This window comes from Haliotis rufescens, unplaced genomic scaffold (genome assembly GCF_023055435.1).
Source record: "Haliotis rufescens isolate VD_foot unplaced genomic scaffold, xgHalRufe1.0.p SCAF_11, whole genome shotgun sequence".
Taxonomy (NCBI): Eukaryota; Metazoa; Mollusca; class Gastropoda; order Lepetellida; family Haliotidae; genus Haliotis; species Haliotis rufescens.
In genome coordinates this window covers 34,848,106-34,862,108 of record NW_025963791.1, presented here as the reverse complement: position 1 = coordinate 34,862,108, position 14,003 = coordinate 34,848,106, and the positions used below count along the sequence as shown (strand labels likewise).

The window sequence follows — 14,003 nt, the reverse complement described above, 5'->3', positions numbered from 1 at the left end:
AATGTTAGTTTCTATGGCTGAACAACAGCTTGCACTGCAAAATGACTGCAAATTGGCTTATTGACAAGAGATGGACAGTTTGTCTATTGTTTAACACCACACTCAGCAATATTCCAGCTATATGGCGCCGGTCTCGGGCTTTGCTATGTTATCAATAAAAGGACTAGTGGACTAAATGTTAGTTTCTATGGCTGAACAACAGCTTGCACTGCAAAATGACTGCAAATTGGCTTATTGACAAGAGATGGACAGTTTGTCTATTGTTTAACACCACACTCAGCAATATTCCAGCTATATGGCGCCGGTCTCGGGCTTTGCTATGTTATCAATAAAAGGACTAGTGGACTAAATGTTAGTTTCTATGGCTGAACAACAGCTTGCACTGCATAATGACTGCAAACTTGCTTATTGACAAGAGATGGACAGTTTGTCTATTGTTTAACACCACACTCAGCAATATTCCAGCTATATGGCGGCGGTCTCGGGCTCTGCTATGTAATCAATAAAAGGACTAGTGGACTAAATGTTAGTTTCTATGGCTGAACAACAGCTTGCACTGCATAATGACTGCAAATTGGCTTATTGACAAGAGATGGACAGTTTGTCTATTGTTTAACACCACACTCAGCAATATTCCAGCTATATGGCGGCAGTCTCGGGCTCTAATATGTAATCAATAAAAGGACTAGTGGACTAAATGTTCGTTTCTATGGCTGAACAACAGCTTGCACTGCATAATGACTGCAAATTGGCTTATTGACAAGAGATGGACAGTTTGTCTATTGTTTAACACCACACTCAGCAATATTCCAGCTATATGGCGGCGGTCTCGGGCTCTGCTATGAAATCAATAAAAGGACTGGTGGGCTAAATGTTAGTTTCTATGGCTGAACAACAGCTTGCAGTGCATAATGACTGCAAATTGGCTTATTGACAAGAGATGGACAGTTTGTCTATTGCTTAACACCGCACTCAGCATTATTCCAGCTATATGGCGGCTGTCTTGACCAGACAATCCAGTGATTGATATCATCAGCATCAAACCACGAATTGAGATACAATGATATGCATCAACCAAGTCAGTGAGCCTGACCACCCAATCCTGTCAGTCGCCACTTACGACAATTTTTTTGCTGAAGACCCATTCTAATCCGGGTCTTCAAGGGTCTGGAAAAGGACAGCTTTCACATAGACCTTGGGTCAAGTGAGCTATTGCAGGGATGTAACTAGGATTCCAAACTAAGTGCGCTTGGCAGGCAAATTGGGAAAAGAAATCATGATATCGTTCAAAAATGTATCATTTAGAGCAAAAATGAGTGAGTGAGTGAGTGAGTGAGTGAGTGAGTGAGTTGGGTTTAACGCCGGTTTTAACAGTATTCCAGTTATATCACGGCGTGTCAGCTTAATGTGGGAGGAAAGCCCGAAGAGATGCAGGTCTCAGACATTTACCACTTCGTTGAAACCCACGAGCACAGGTATGGTGCTGACAAACCTAGAAACATAATCGGGGTGAACCTGGATTCGAACTCACAATCATAGGTTCTGGCGTGCCCAAGGGACGCAACTCTGCACAGCGAATCGCGGCGCCTTAGACGACTGGGCCACCTGTAACCCCTTAGAGCAAAAGATATCATTTATACTAATGCTGACTCAACTAACTGCTTCTGTTTCTCTCGCTCTTCCGAAAGGTAATGAAAAATTCCTGAAGTGTGTTCCCACAGAACAGAAAAAACACAGCTCATCCAAATGCATCTCTTGAGCCGCATATGCGCACCGGAACCATGTGACATGTCACTCTCTCATTCTCTTACCTTATGTCTGAAACACAGGGGAAGAGGGGACGGCTGGGTGGGTGCTTTAGCCTTTGAGTCAGGATTAGTATAAATGATATTTTTACTCAAAAAAATACATATTTTACCTTATCCTGACTCATACGTATTGCTTGAATCCCCCAGTTTGTGGTGGGTTCCACATGTGTGCAGGATTCAGATTGAGATCTGTTCTATTAACCCCTTGGGAATGTGATAACTTCTTTATATCCATGCAGCATACCACCTCCTTATCGATTTTGTGGATTTTGTAAAGTTTGTTAAGGAAAATAATTTTTCCTGCTTAATTCAAACAATTATAGTGTTAGGAACATGGACACTCAGTCATTGGTAATGGGACAGTAACCTGCATGATAGTGGGTACTTGTAGGAAGGTCTATCCTCTAGTAGGCACTGTCAGTTGTTGTACAACTACTAATGGTCCAAATTGGTGAATTCCAGCAACATCTTGTGCAGAGAAATCTCTGAAATAATGATTTGCGAAGACGAGTCTGATCTCCAAAAACAATCTTCCATGATCGTTTGAAGTCGTCTCTGGTGAGGATGATGCAATTTGTGATGATTCCCTCCTCATACAATACATCTTCCAAAAGGGGTGCAGTAACTACATCTCTTCTCTGCAATACAGTGTTGAGAAATGCAGCTTGAGAAGATGGGGTGAGAGTTTTGATCTAAAACACTCATATTGCATATATTACTTGATTTCATATTGAAAACAGAGGTAACTTCATTAGTCCAAAAACATTAAAAAATTATGCCAAAATTAATAAATAATTGTTACATATGATGAATAATGGTTAGAAGAAAGGAATTCAAACAAGTTATTTTATGAAAAAAGTTAATTTTGATAGGATGGCTTGGATTATAGGACTACTCAGTTGACATGAAAATGAGAGATGGATGAGCTACCGGCCTGGTCAAGTGGTTCCTGTGCGCATGTGTGGCTCAAGGGGTGCGTTTGGGTGAGATGTTTTTTTCTATTCTGTGGGAACACAGTTCAGGAAGTTACTTTCAAACCATCCTTAATAAAGCAGAATGAGTGAGTGAATGAGTTAGTGAGTATGGTTTTACGCTGCTTTTTGCAAGTAATATCACTGCAGGGGACACAAGAAATGGGCTTCACACATTGTACCCATCTGGGGAATCGAACCCGGGTCTTCAGCATGAGCGAACACTTTAACCACTATCTCCAAACTACATGACCTGGACCCATTAACAACCATGCCTTTGTTTTAAGGCTGGTACAAATGACAATCAAATTAACTGTTCTTTCATGGTTGAAACAGCAGCGATATTTCCAGTACTAAACAAACCAACACAACTTTTGTGTGCAATATAAAATCAACCAGAATATCTTGTTGATCCACATAATACTTCCTCCATCCTGGTACTCAGGAAAATATTTTTTTCCTGCTAAAAGTTTATTAATATCCAGTCTTTTGTTTTGAATAAATGTATCAACGGCCACATAGATGAGGCAGCCATCTTAGGAGTAGGATGTATGTGAACACAGGTGAAAATATTCTTTGCAAAGTTAGTGATAACAGACAAGAACAACATCCCTCAAAACAAAACTTTGGGTGTGACATGGGTCCAGGTTTCTTGTTATCATATCATATAACACCTGGTAGAAGGAGATGTAATAGAAAAGACACTAAAGGATGAGACCGTGTTAATATGCTGAAAGTGTAGTGGAGATTATTAAACACATCTTGTCTAAGCAGTATCCCAACAATATCACAGCTGGGGACAACAGAAAAAGGCTTCACACATTGTCGATACCCATGAGGGGAATAGAACCCCAGTTTTCAGCATGACGAGCAAAGGCTTTAACCACTAGGCAACCACACCCCTTTGCCTAATCTGAACACATGCTAACAAATGAAATGGCTTTGTAGACATGGTAAAGTTGACTTGTATTACACTGACAAGACCAATAAAAAGAAAGAGGCTTCAGTTGTTAGTTTTACATTATTCCAATCAGAATGGAATGTCCATTGACTGAGTTAGTGAGTTTGGTTTAACCCTGTTTTTAACGGTATTCCAGTTATATTACGGTCTCAGCATAACCTTGGGGAAAAGTCTGAAGTGATGCAGGTCCAAGACCTTTACCACTTCGGTGAAACCCACGGGTACGGGTATGGTGCTGACAAACCTAGAAACATAATGGGGGAGAACTGGGATTTGAACCCACCATCATAGGTTTCTTGCATGCTCAAGGGAGACAACTACACAAAGCGAACTGAGGTTCCTCACACAACTGGGCCCGCTGGGCCCACCGTAACGTCAACCTGACATGTCCTCCGACCTTCAAGCAGAGAGGGATGGTATCAAATCCAGCTTAAATGAGATTGTGTACTTGGTCTGGGCCCCATTGTTTTGTACGTTTCAACATATTTACAAGTACCAAGTTTCTCATCATGCCAAACAAAATTTACTTACTGCACTCACGTTTCCTTCCTGCTTGTGCAGTGCATAAGCATGTGAGGACGCAAAGAGAATGAAACACTTCTTCCTCAAACATGTCAAATTTGAATATGCTAGGTAGATACATGTATCACAAAGTAACTTGGGTTTAAAATGATTAAACACTGGTCAAGTATGAAGACAGGAATTTAGCCGTGTGTTTCTAAGTGGTATAAAGACTGATCAAAATCAGATCTTAGTTCTCACTACTGGTAAACAAAGATCTGAGGACATTCCATTATGGGTCAAGTCAGAACTACCTTTCATCCTACCAATCACAGCATCACTTACCAGATCGGGAAAGTAACATTCTGAGAGTATTTTCTAATCATGCAACCTCGAAATAGTTAACACAGGGTATTCCGAGCGACAGTTATTGGCTGTACGACTGATGCTGTCAAAATCACTGTCGGTCTCTCATATCAGTGGGAGAAACATTGAAACAAAAGAGACTTTCCATATCCTGTAGGTGGTACTGCCATAAAATCTCTGCTATCTATTAGACATTCAAGAATTTTCGTCTGTTCAGTTTTCAAGATATTAATCGATACTTTCTAGTGTAGTCTGGCATGGAAGTCGACAGTTTGAAACTAGTGCTGTAAAGCTCCATCTTCCTCAGGCAAGGGAGTTATCTGACTCTCCACCCTTACCGAAGTAAGGGCTCGATGGTACCACCATCAGTGGCTATTATGAATCATATCCCTTCTGTGTCTCTATCGGTACACATGCTTTGAAAATCCTGCAATCGACCGAAATCTGCACAGCAGTTTACGAACCAGATGTGGGTTTCTTTACTCGATTTGGATTGGACTATGCACGGACTCATTAGTCCGGCCAAAGAGGATCTCCTTAATTCCTGCCTAGTTTGACAAGGGTGGAAACTGGACTTTTATAGTCAGTTAACGCCCTTGCCTCGGGAAGATGGTAAAGCTCAAAAAACTTCTTTCTGACTGGCCAATGTCGACTTCTTGTTTGTTACTTCATAGGTCAAACAAAGTTCATGTTCTGCAGTAGCTACAACTAAGATCTGATTTTAATGAGATTGTGTGAAGGAGTGAAGGCTAAAGCGGCACCTCAGCAAAACGTCACCGATTTCTCGGGCGAAAATGGCATCGCATTTCGCAAAAACGGGTACTATGTGTCAGCGAAAACAGCACCTCTATTTTTAATCACGATAAGAACGATTTATGTAGTAGTATATATGATATAATTACATGTTACACATATACGATGGGTCCACAGATTTTTGCCTACATTTTTCTCACATGCAACACATCGAAAGGCCATTGGGAATCATTTTGATCTGACAGCACCATGTTAGGCCTCTTGAATACAGTTTCAGCTTGACACTGAGTAAAGGTACTTAAAACTTCAAAGCATAAAATGCTTTCACAATAAGTTAGTTGCGCCTCCTAATAAGAGTCGGTGAGTAAATTGGAGTAGAGGCTAATTTCTAATGTAAACTTGTTTTAACATTTCACAATAAATTGTGTTTGTAAGCGACGAGGTGAGTTTAATTTCATTTTGATCTATCTTCCTTCAAAGAATGTTATGTTTTCACAATAAGTTGAGATGGATATAAGCTGAGTTGGAATATAGTTGGTGTAGAGGCTTATTTCTAATGTAAAACTGTTTTAATATTTCACAATTATTGGAGTTTGCAAGCGAGTTTAATTTCATTTATTTTAGTATCAAGGTAAAAACAAATAGGGTGCCGTTTTCGCCAGGCAATAGTAGCCGTTTTCGCTTGAGGAGAGGTCCCGTTTTCGCCTATTGGTGCTGTTTTCGCCGAGGTGCCATTTTAGCTATAACCCGTGTGAAAGTAGGTTTTAAATGGAACTATTTGTGATGACAATTGGCCCCAAAATGCAGAACAAAACACAGACCAACAAATTATTTACAGTGTTTAGGCTCAGCCTAAGAAAACGGAGTCCTCGTGATACACTGGATGTTTTGGGTGGAGTGGGGTGAGTACAGCACTTACTGGCCTGCTTGCACTGTTCTGATTCAATTAGTGCCACATAAGTTTGGCTAGACTAGTTAATTAATCAGCCAACACTTCACTATGGGAACATAGACACTATGACAAATAATTGTGCTTATTTACCCAGTGATCACGACCCAAATGCTTAAATATAAATTACATTTGTGTGCATCCCAACTGAACTAACAGTGTTAGCATCTACACCGTAACACTGCATTCATTGAAATAAGGAAGTTGTGCATCCATAGAACTATCTCCCTTGTTCATCATACCAACTTCTGAAAGCCAATTAAAGAAGTTCCTGAACTCAACTTGATCAAAATGTATTGGATTATATTCGAATTACACTGTATTAATTGTTATGAGAGTTGAGATACCTAACCCTAATCCCAACTCACAACCAACACTCAATGTTGGAAAAGGATAACTAACAGGCTAATCCTAAGGATAGCAAAGGGGTACTTGAACAGAAAAGGGCTCCAAGGGATAAGGATGGTGATAGAGTTGGGAGCAACCGGCTGATAACACGACAAACAAACAAAAATTGAACAGATGTGTGATATCAGGAACACAAGAGCCACAGCCAAAGACAATAGGCCCAAATAGTCTTGCCTTATTTTAAAAGTGTTGAAAAAACAACAAACATTATTGGTATTATGTTAATACAATCTTGTTTGGTTGTAGACCCTTAGATTTTATTGTAGGAACCTGAATGTTGCACTGAATGTGACTATCAAATATATGATTAGGGTCTTTGGGATGAAGATTGGGTCAAACATGCATGATTCGTGAATTATGTGAAACTTGGTGTGTGGTTAAAATTACAGACAACTACTGAAATAGCCCTTGACATCAAGCTAGTTGTTGTAACAGCTAGCTGACAAAATGTGAACATTTCTAAACCCTATGCATTGTACATTAGACAGATATTAATGACTGTCAAGTCATGATGTGTTATGAACATAATTATCATAAATATCTACGACAAATGGTTATAAGGATTATCTCATGTGAAGCCAGAGAAATGTCTTGTAAACAAGAAGTGTCTGTGTGGAATAACTGTTGAATCTTACGTTTGTCGTGAACGGTGAAGTGTCTATGCCTAATAATGGTTGATTCTTATGCTTGTTGTGAACAGTGAAGTGTCTGTGTCGAATAATTGTTGACAACATTACGCTTGTGGATCTTTTTAAGTGATGAGATAGATAAATATATGATGCAAGAACATCTGGGTTTTTTTTGTTTTAATTTCGTGTATCCCTGTTCACAGTAAAATGGGTTGTCCCGCATGCCTGCTTCGTCTAACTAGCAAAGTTACTAATCCATGACTATACCTGGGTTGTCTAATAGCTACTGTGGACCGCTACTGTTTACCTGATGAAGCGGGTTGTTACAACAAGAACACACCGAACGATACACACCTTAATTTGACATCATGTGAATTGGTCACATAAAATCAAATCACCAACTTATCACCACAGCTTCCTTGTTCAAAGGGAGATTCTGGTCTTGATAAGGGGAAAATGTATTTGGGGGTCTGCTGTCATTTCTATGGACATCAACAACATAATGTACAATAATTACGAAAACAGTATATCAACGAACACACAAATAACACCGGTACACGAACTATTTGATATCTGAACACCAAAGCAAAATGAAACACGACCACCGTCGAAAAGAATAGGCGAAACCGTTTATCAACACGGCTGTTCATACCGGCAAAATATGTCGTTTAAACGTTTATGATCGTGAAAACTCTTACCTTGCTTATCCTTTTAAGAGCCATAATGTGTTATAGTGTTTATTTAGTATAGATATTTGACTAAAAACCTTCTCTTTGGTAGTTTTAGGGGCCAATTTTAAGTTGCCCAACACTGCATGGATACTGTAACTTCACTGAGCATGCGTATGGGGTCACGAGCAGATACTTCCGCTAATGACGTAGATTGCCACACGGCACGGTTCGCTTGGATCTTCAGTGAATCATTCAGGAACATTCCCGAATAGACTTTTGTCACCTCCGATGATTTGACTGAATATTCGCCAAGAGACCAGTGTTGTTTTTCTAGAGATAACAAAATTGCCTCGGGGATAAAGGTTGTCGGATGCAGTATTGAGGGGAGCCAACCACTTCTCCCCTGAATCCCGAATACCATCTAATTTTTCATTCTTAGTGTCATTTGCTTACATCTGAATCCCGAATACCGCTAAACACAAATCTCACAAGCACGTCTGATTCCAATCTGCAAAGATAGAGCGAAACGGTATTGAACACTTCCTATGTCACAAAAAGGTGCGATTTGAAGTTAAAAAGCTGACACTATATGAAAAAATAAAATATATAATGGAACGTTTACGTATGTCATTATCTTTTTAAAAAAATGTTAAATATGCACACCAAATATGAATTTGTTTGCGTTCAGCGTACCACACTGCTAAGTCCCGAATACCCTAAATAGACCCCCGAATCCAGCGTACAAGAAGGGGATTGGCATCCTCAGTATTGGGTAGAGACAAAAGTATGAACATTTTGGAGAAAGATGCGTGGGATAAATCGCGAAATCGATTTTCACATCGGTGCGTGGCCAAAATGACCCCACATTTCGCTGTTTCATAACGTCAAATACAATTTTTACGTGACTGTTTTCTTATGCTTATGCTTATGTTTTCGACTTCATTTGAGAAGACGTTTTTGCAGTTCTTTTTTAAAACTGGTACTTTTTCAGTTATAACGGTCCATCTGAAAGAACAACACATTTTGTCTTTAATGTTTCCTCTCCGAAAACAAATACAATATAAACAATATAATCGAAGAAAAATATGACAGCGCGTTTTCGTGTCTAGAGTATTGACCAGAGTTATAAGCGAATCCATCTAGACGACAGGTGATCTCAGACTCCGTAAATATTGTTACTAAAAATAGAACTCGGTCAGCCGTCGCGAGAAAGCACTGACTTGGTACGGTCTTCAGCAAGCGCTACCGTGTAGTTATATATTTTTATATCGTCGTGTAATCGAGAACGCCAGTCGTAGTTAGGTCTCCGTTCGAAGCTTACCATCGGCAGATAACTAAAATAATCTCCACATCACATATCGCGCTAAATGTAGGCGTTAACTTGACTTCGAAATTATGCGTTGATAGAAACTCAGTAAGTTGTTTGTCATTAAAATGACTAACATTACAACAACAAAATGTATAGTGTCATTATTTTAATACGTAACGAACAGAAAATATCACATGGTTGTTTCGAAAATACAGATGATGCTAATATACATTTCATTAAAACAATGTGGCATTATGATTGCCCTTTTTGTTCTTTTGGTGATAAATATTCTTTATTGTCAAATAGATAGGTCAGAGTAAGATATCAAACAAGAATTAGAATTTTGTTTGTTCATATATTAGTGAATATAAAGTATCAACAAGAGTTCCATAAAGCCCTAAGAAGACATGGCCACTAGGGTCGCTTTATGTCATCAGAAAAAAAAAAATTAAATGTGAAATTAATACAAAATAACAAAACACACAACATGTATATGCGCCACAAAAAATAAAAAGGAATGTTTTCTGCTGCAGTATATTGATAACTATCAGGCTCTTTAACATTCACGCGATATACACATCCTTATACATACCGTACATATACTGTGTAGGATCATCTTGTATTTAAGTATACTGTATCTGTTCTTTGCAGTCCTGTCACAATTTAACGAGCAAATTAAGATTACCATGCATATGGGATTTACATTTATAATGACATATATAGAGATTGATATACGAGCACGTGTGTCATACCGAATTTACGGAACAAGTGTCAGAATTCTTGTATATCCGGTTGTTTGGTTGGTTGGTTTGTTGTTAAACGTCGCACTCAGCAATATTCCAGCTATATGACGACGGTCTGTAAATAATCAAGTATTGACCAGACAATCCAGTGATTGATATCATGAGCATCGATCCACGCAATTGGGATCTATGACATGCATCAACCAAGGCAGCGAGCCTCACCACCCGATCCCGTTAGTCGCCTTTTACGACAAGCATAGTCGCCTTTTACGGCAAGCATGGGTTCCTGAAGACTTATTTTACCCCGGAATCTTCACGGGTCTAGGGAGCGAGAGCGAGGATAATACATGGATTCTTACTTGAGTTTCGTAAAATCAGAGTGACACAGGCGAGAGTGTATTGATATCTTTACTACCCATAATTTCTTAATCCTTTGAGCCCCCTTTTATAAAAGTGCACTGATCACGACCGCCGTCTTAGAAAACCACAAATTTTCGAATGACGTCAACAATCTTCTGCTATGACGTCGTTACTAGTGTGACGTCATTCCGACCTTACGTCACAATACGATTCGAATTACGTTAACAATGCCTCCTGATGACTTAAACAATACACTGTTGCGCGTGAAGTGATATTTGAAATAGTGCAAATATGATAGTTAATAACTCGGCTATTTCTAGCCCTGTGGGTAATTAAAAGTTGTACAGCATAGCAGTGACGTGCAAATCAACCATGATATGCAAATAAATAGTAATTATTATGCACGGTGTTGGCTTGAAACACTGACGAATTTTCCAACTTGGTGTACCCAATGACAACTAACTGTATACTTCTAAACACGACCCGTGAAGATCCGGGGTAGAATAGGTCTTCAGCAACCCATGCTTGCTTTAAAGTTGGAATCTGATTGGTCCATAGGACAGGCTTAGAAGGGACATAACTGGTAATAGCCACTGGTGGCGATAAAGTGTATCTTCTTTGTCATCCGTCAAGCTATAAGTAATGCCTATCAAACGATGCCACTGATTTCGTATTGTTTGTACATTTTTTTGCGTTAATGATCAATAACACGCTGTCTGGATTGTCTGGTCTCGATTATTTACAGACTGCCGTCATATAGCCGGAATATTGTTGAGTGCGGCGTTAAACAACAAACAAACAAACATGTACAACCTTATTCACCTTTGTATTCGGCTCTCAACAAGCGTTATATAATAATAATTATTATAATAATAATAATAATAACAACAACAGCAATAACAATAATATAATAATAATGATATTAATAATGGACCCATTTGTGAAAAATCGAAAAAGTATTGTTTCGACAAAATTACCACCATATCTATATTCACTCTTAAATTTGTACTAATATTCAGAAATATATCCACAGAAATATAAACTGAAACTAAAAAAACATTTTAGTTGATTTTATCAAAATTTATGTTTGATTTTCCAAAATGGTTTTTCACTAGAATTAGAGTTATCTGCCCTTGTTGGGTATGTGTATGACAATGGAAGCCTTCACCGTTTTAGAAGTTTCCGGATGGGACAAAGAAAGAGCGTTCCTTTTCGGACCTGACTTGTTCCTACTTATTGCGAAATGTAGTTTCGATATCTTTATTTGGAAACACCGATTTCTTGCAGCTTCCAACACAGGCCTCTTTCTAAGAACTTCAACATTGACACTAATCGAATACACTGACATTATTAGTCATTAATTCAAGGGTCTTTTACTTTTTGATGCCGCCACGTATTTGACTCATTGCAATGCCTTTTTGATTGTAATCATAAAACAGTGTGTTTAAATATAATTTATTGACTATTGATTGATCTTGTGTTGCCTTTTACTGATATCGCAATTCAGTTCTGTGCGTAGCGATGTCTGGGGTAACTTTCTGTGTTTCAGTTTAGAAATCACCACGCGGCAATTTCATGAGAGAATACACTGTATCCCCCTTACGACCAAGCATGAGTGATGTTCGATGTCATTCAATATAACATAATAAATGGTCTTTGACGTTTTGAAAGGTGTTATTGCATCTGGGGTTTCCATCCTAAATGAATGTCCTTCCTGACGTGTACAGTCGGTATATTTTTGGAAGGTGATCTCGAAGGTTTGTATACTACTCAAACGAAGTTAAAGAACACCCGAGTCTTTCGTATGACCTTTGGTAATGTGTTACTACTCAAAACAAGTTAAAGAACACCCGATTTTCTCATATGGATGTTCTCCAACCTATTTCGGGTAGTATAGATACGTCATGCTGAACGTGTCATTTACCACTGAACACGTGACGCCTGCACTGGTGTAATTAACATTTTTTCTGGCGGTCTGAAAATAATCGAGTCAGACCCAGACAATGCAGTGATTGACATCATGAGCATCGATCTACGCAATTGGAATACAATGACATGCATCAACCAAGTCAGCGAGCCTGGCCACCCGATCCCGTTAGTTGCCTCCTACAAGCAGTCGCCCTTCAGATCACACACAAATTAAGTATCATGACAGAACTCGTGGGATAGTAAAAGGGCTCCATTAACGCCCTCAAGCATGAGTATGACACTACAAAATACAGATGTCGCCCATGTACAGGCCTAATGGCGCATGTTCTTCCTACAGGAATTCTGTGTGTCATTTATAATTGCATCTGGTATGACTTTTGATTTTGTGGGGTTTCGTACCGCAAAGCCAAGATCGGGGGTTTGAAATTATCAGATGATTAGGCAATGTGACAGAGGTAAGGCTGACCTATCCCCACTCATGTGATCGATGACGCAGAGGCCCTCTGAAGATCCGGGTTGAATGCACTGGCCATACAATGTGTGTCATCCGCCCTAAAAACCTTTCAGTTTCTTATCATCAACTTGATATTAGTTTCGGATTATGAGTGAGTGAATATGGTTTTACGCCGCTTTTAGCAGTATTTCAGCAATATCACGGCGGGGGACACCAGCAATGGGCTTCACACACTGTACCTATGTCGGAATCGAACCCGGGTCTTCGGCGTGACGAGCGAACGCTTTAACCACTAGGCTATCCGACCGCCCTTCGGATTATCAACGGTTGTACATTTTGAGATTAATGTCTTACAATATTGCATTGTTTTATACTAAAAACCAAGTTCATTGAACCATGTACTCCTCCACAAATGCTGGTTTTATAGAGCCAGCCCACCGAGATACCATAAGCCAGTTTGACATACCCTACTCAGACACAGTATACTGACCCTGAGCCGACCAGTCCTTGCCCTAGGCTGGTATTATGGAGTTACATTTTGGCTGGGCTAACGAGTCTATGCGTAGTCCAATCAAAATCGCGCACCGAAATCGAAATCCGGTTCGTAAACTGTCGTGCAGATTTGGGTCGATTGCAGGATTTGAAACTCGTTGTCAGCAGATATTTTCCAAATATTTTCATGTTTTTAATCAAGGTACTCACATGATTTGATGCATTTCGCGATGTAAGACCCGTTTTATCACAATATAGATCTTGATTATCGATCAGATCGTCCTGACTGGGCGCCACCATTTTATGTGAAGCAAACACAAGTGACACCAGAAGTGGAATCTGATTGGTCCATAGGAGAGGCTTAGAGAGACATAACTTGTAATAGTCACTGGTGGCGCTACGATCGAGCCCAGTAATTCCCGAGTTTCAAATCCTGCAATCGACCCAAATCTGCACCCTTCTGGTGGATGATTCTGCTGGAAGCAGTATTACACCTGCAACATTACAACACACGACATTGTGTGATCCTTGGTGTTCATCTATGTGACACTGAGCCTCGGTTCATCTGTGTGATGCTGTGAGCCTCGGTGTTCATCTGTGTGATTCTGTGAGCCTCGGTGTTCATCTGTGTGATGCTGTGAGCCTCGGTGTTAATCTGTGTGATTCTGTGAGCCTCGGTGTTCATATGTGTGATTCTGT

The 14,003-nt window shown here is 39.6% G+C and overlaps 1 protein-coding gene across 3 annotated transcripts in view; it reads right to left on the bottom strand.

The window, feature by feature from the left end:
- The window catches only part of LOC124151237 (ubiquitin-conjugating enzyme E2-17 kDa), a 31,618-nt gene extending 23,417 nt beyond the window's left edge, over window positions 1-8,201 (bottom strand). For 2 of the 3 annotated variants that reach the window (XM_046523621.2, XM_046523620.2), the window contains exon 1: window positions 8,045-8,201. In XM_046523621.2, coding sequence (XP_046379577.1) covers window positions 8,045-8,068 — 24 coding nt within the window. In that variant the 5' untranslated portion in view covers window positions 8,069-8,201. The remainder of the gene's footprint in view (window positions 1-8,044) is intronic. The other variant, XM_046523619.1, reaches the window with a different exon arrangement.
- Between the last annotated feature and the right edge of the window lie 5,802 nt (window positions 8,202-14,003).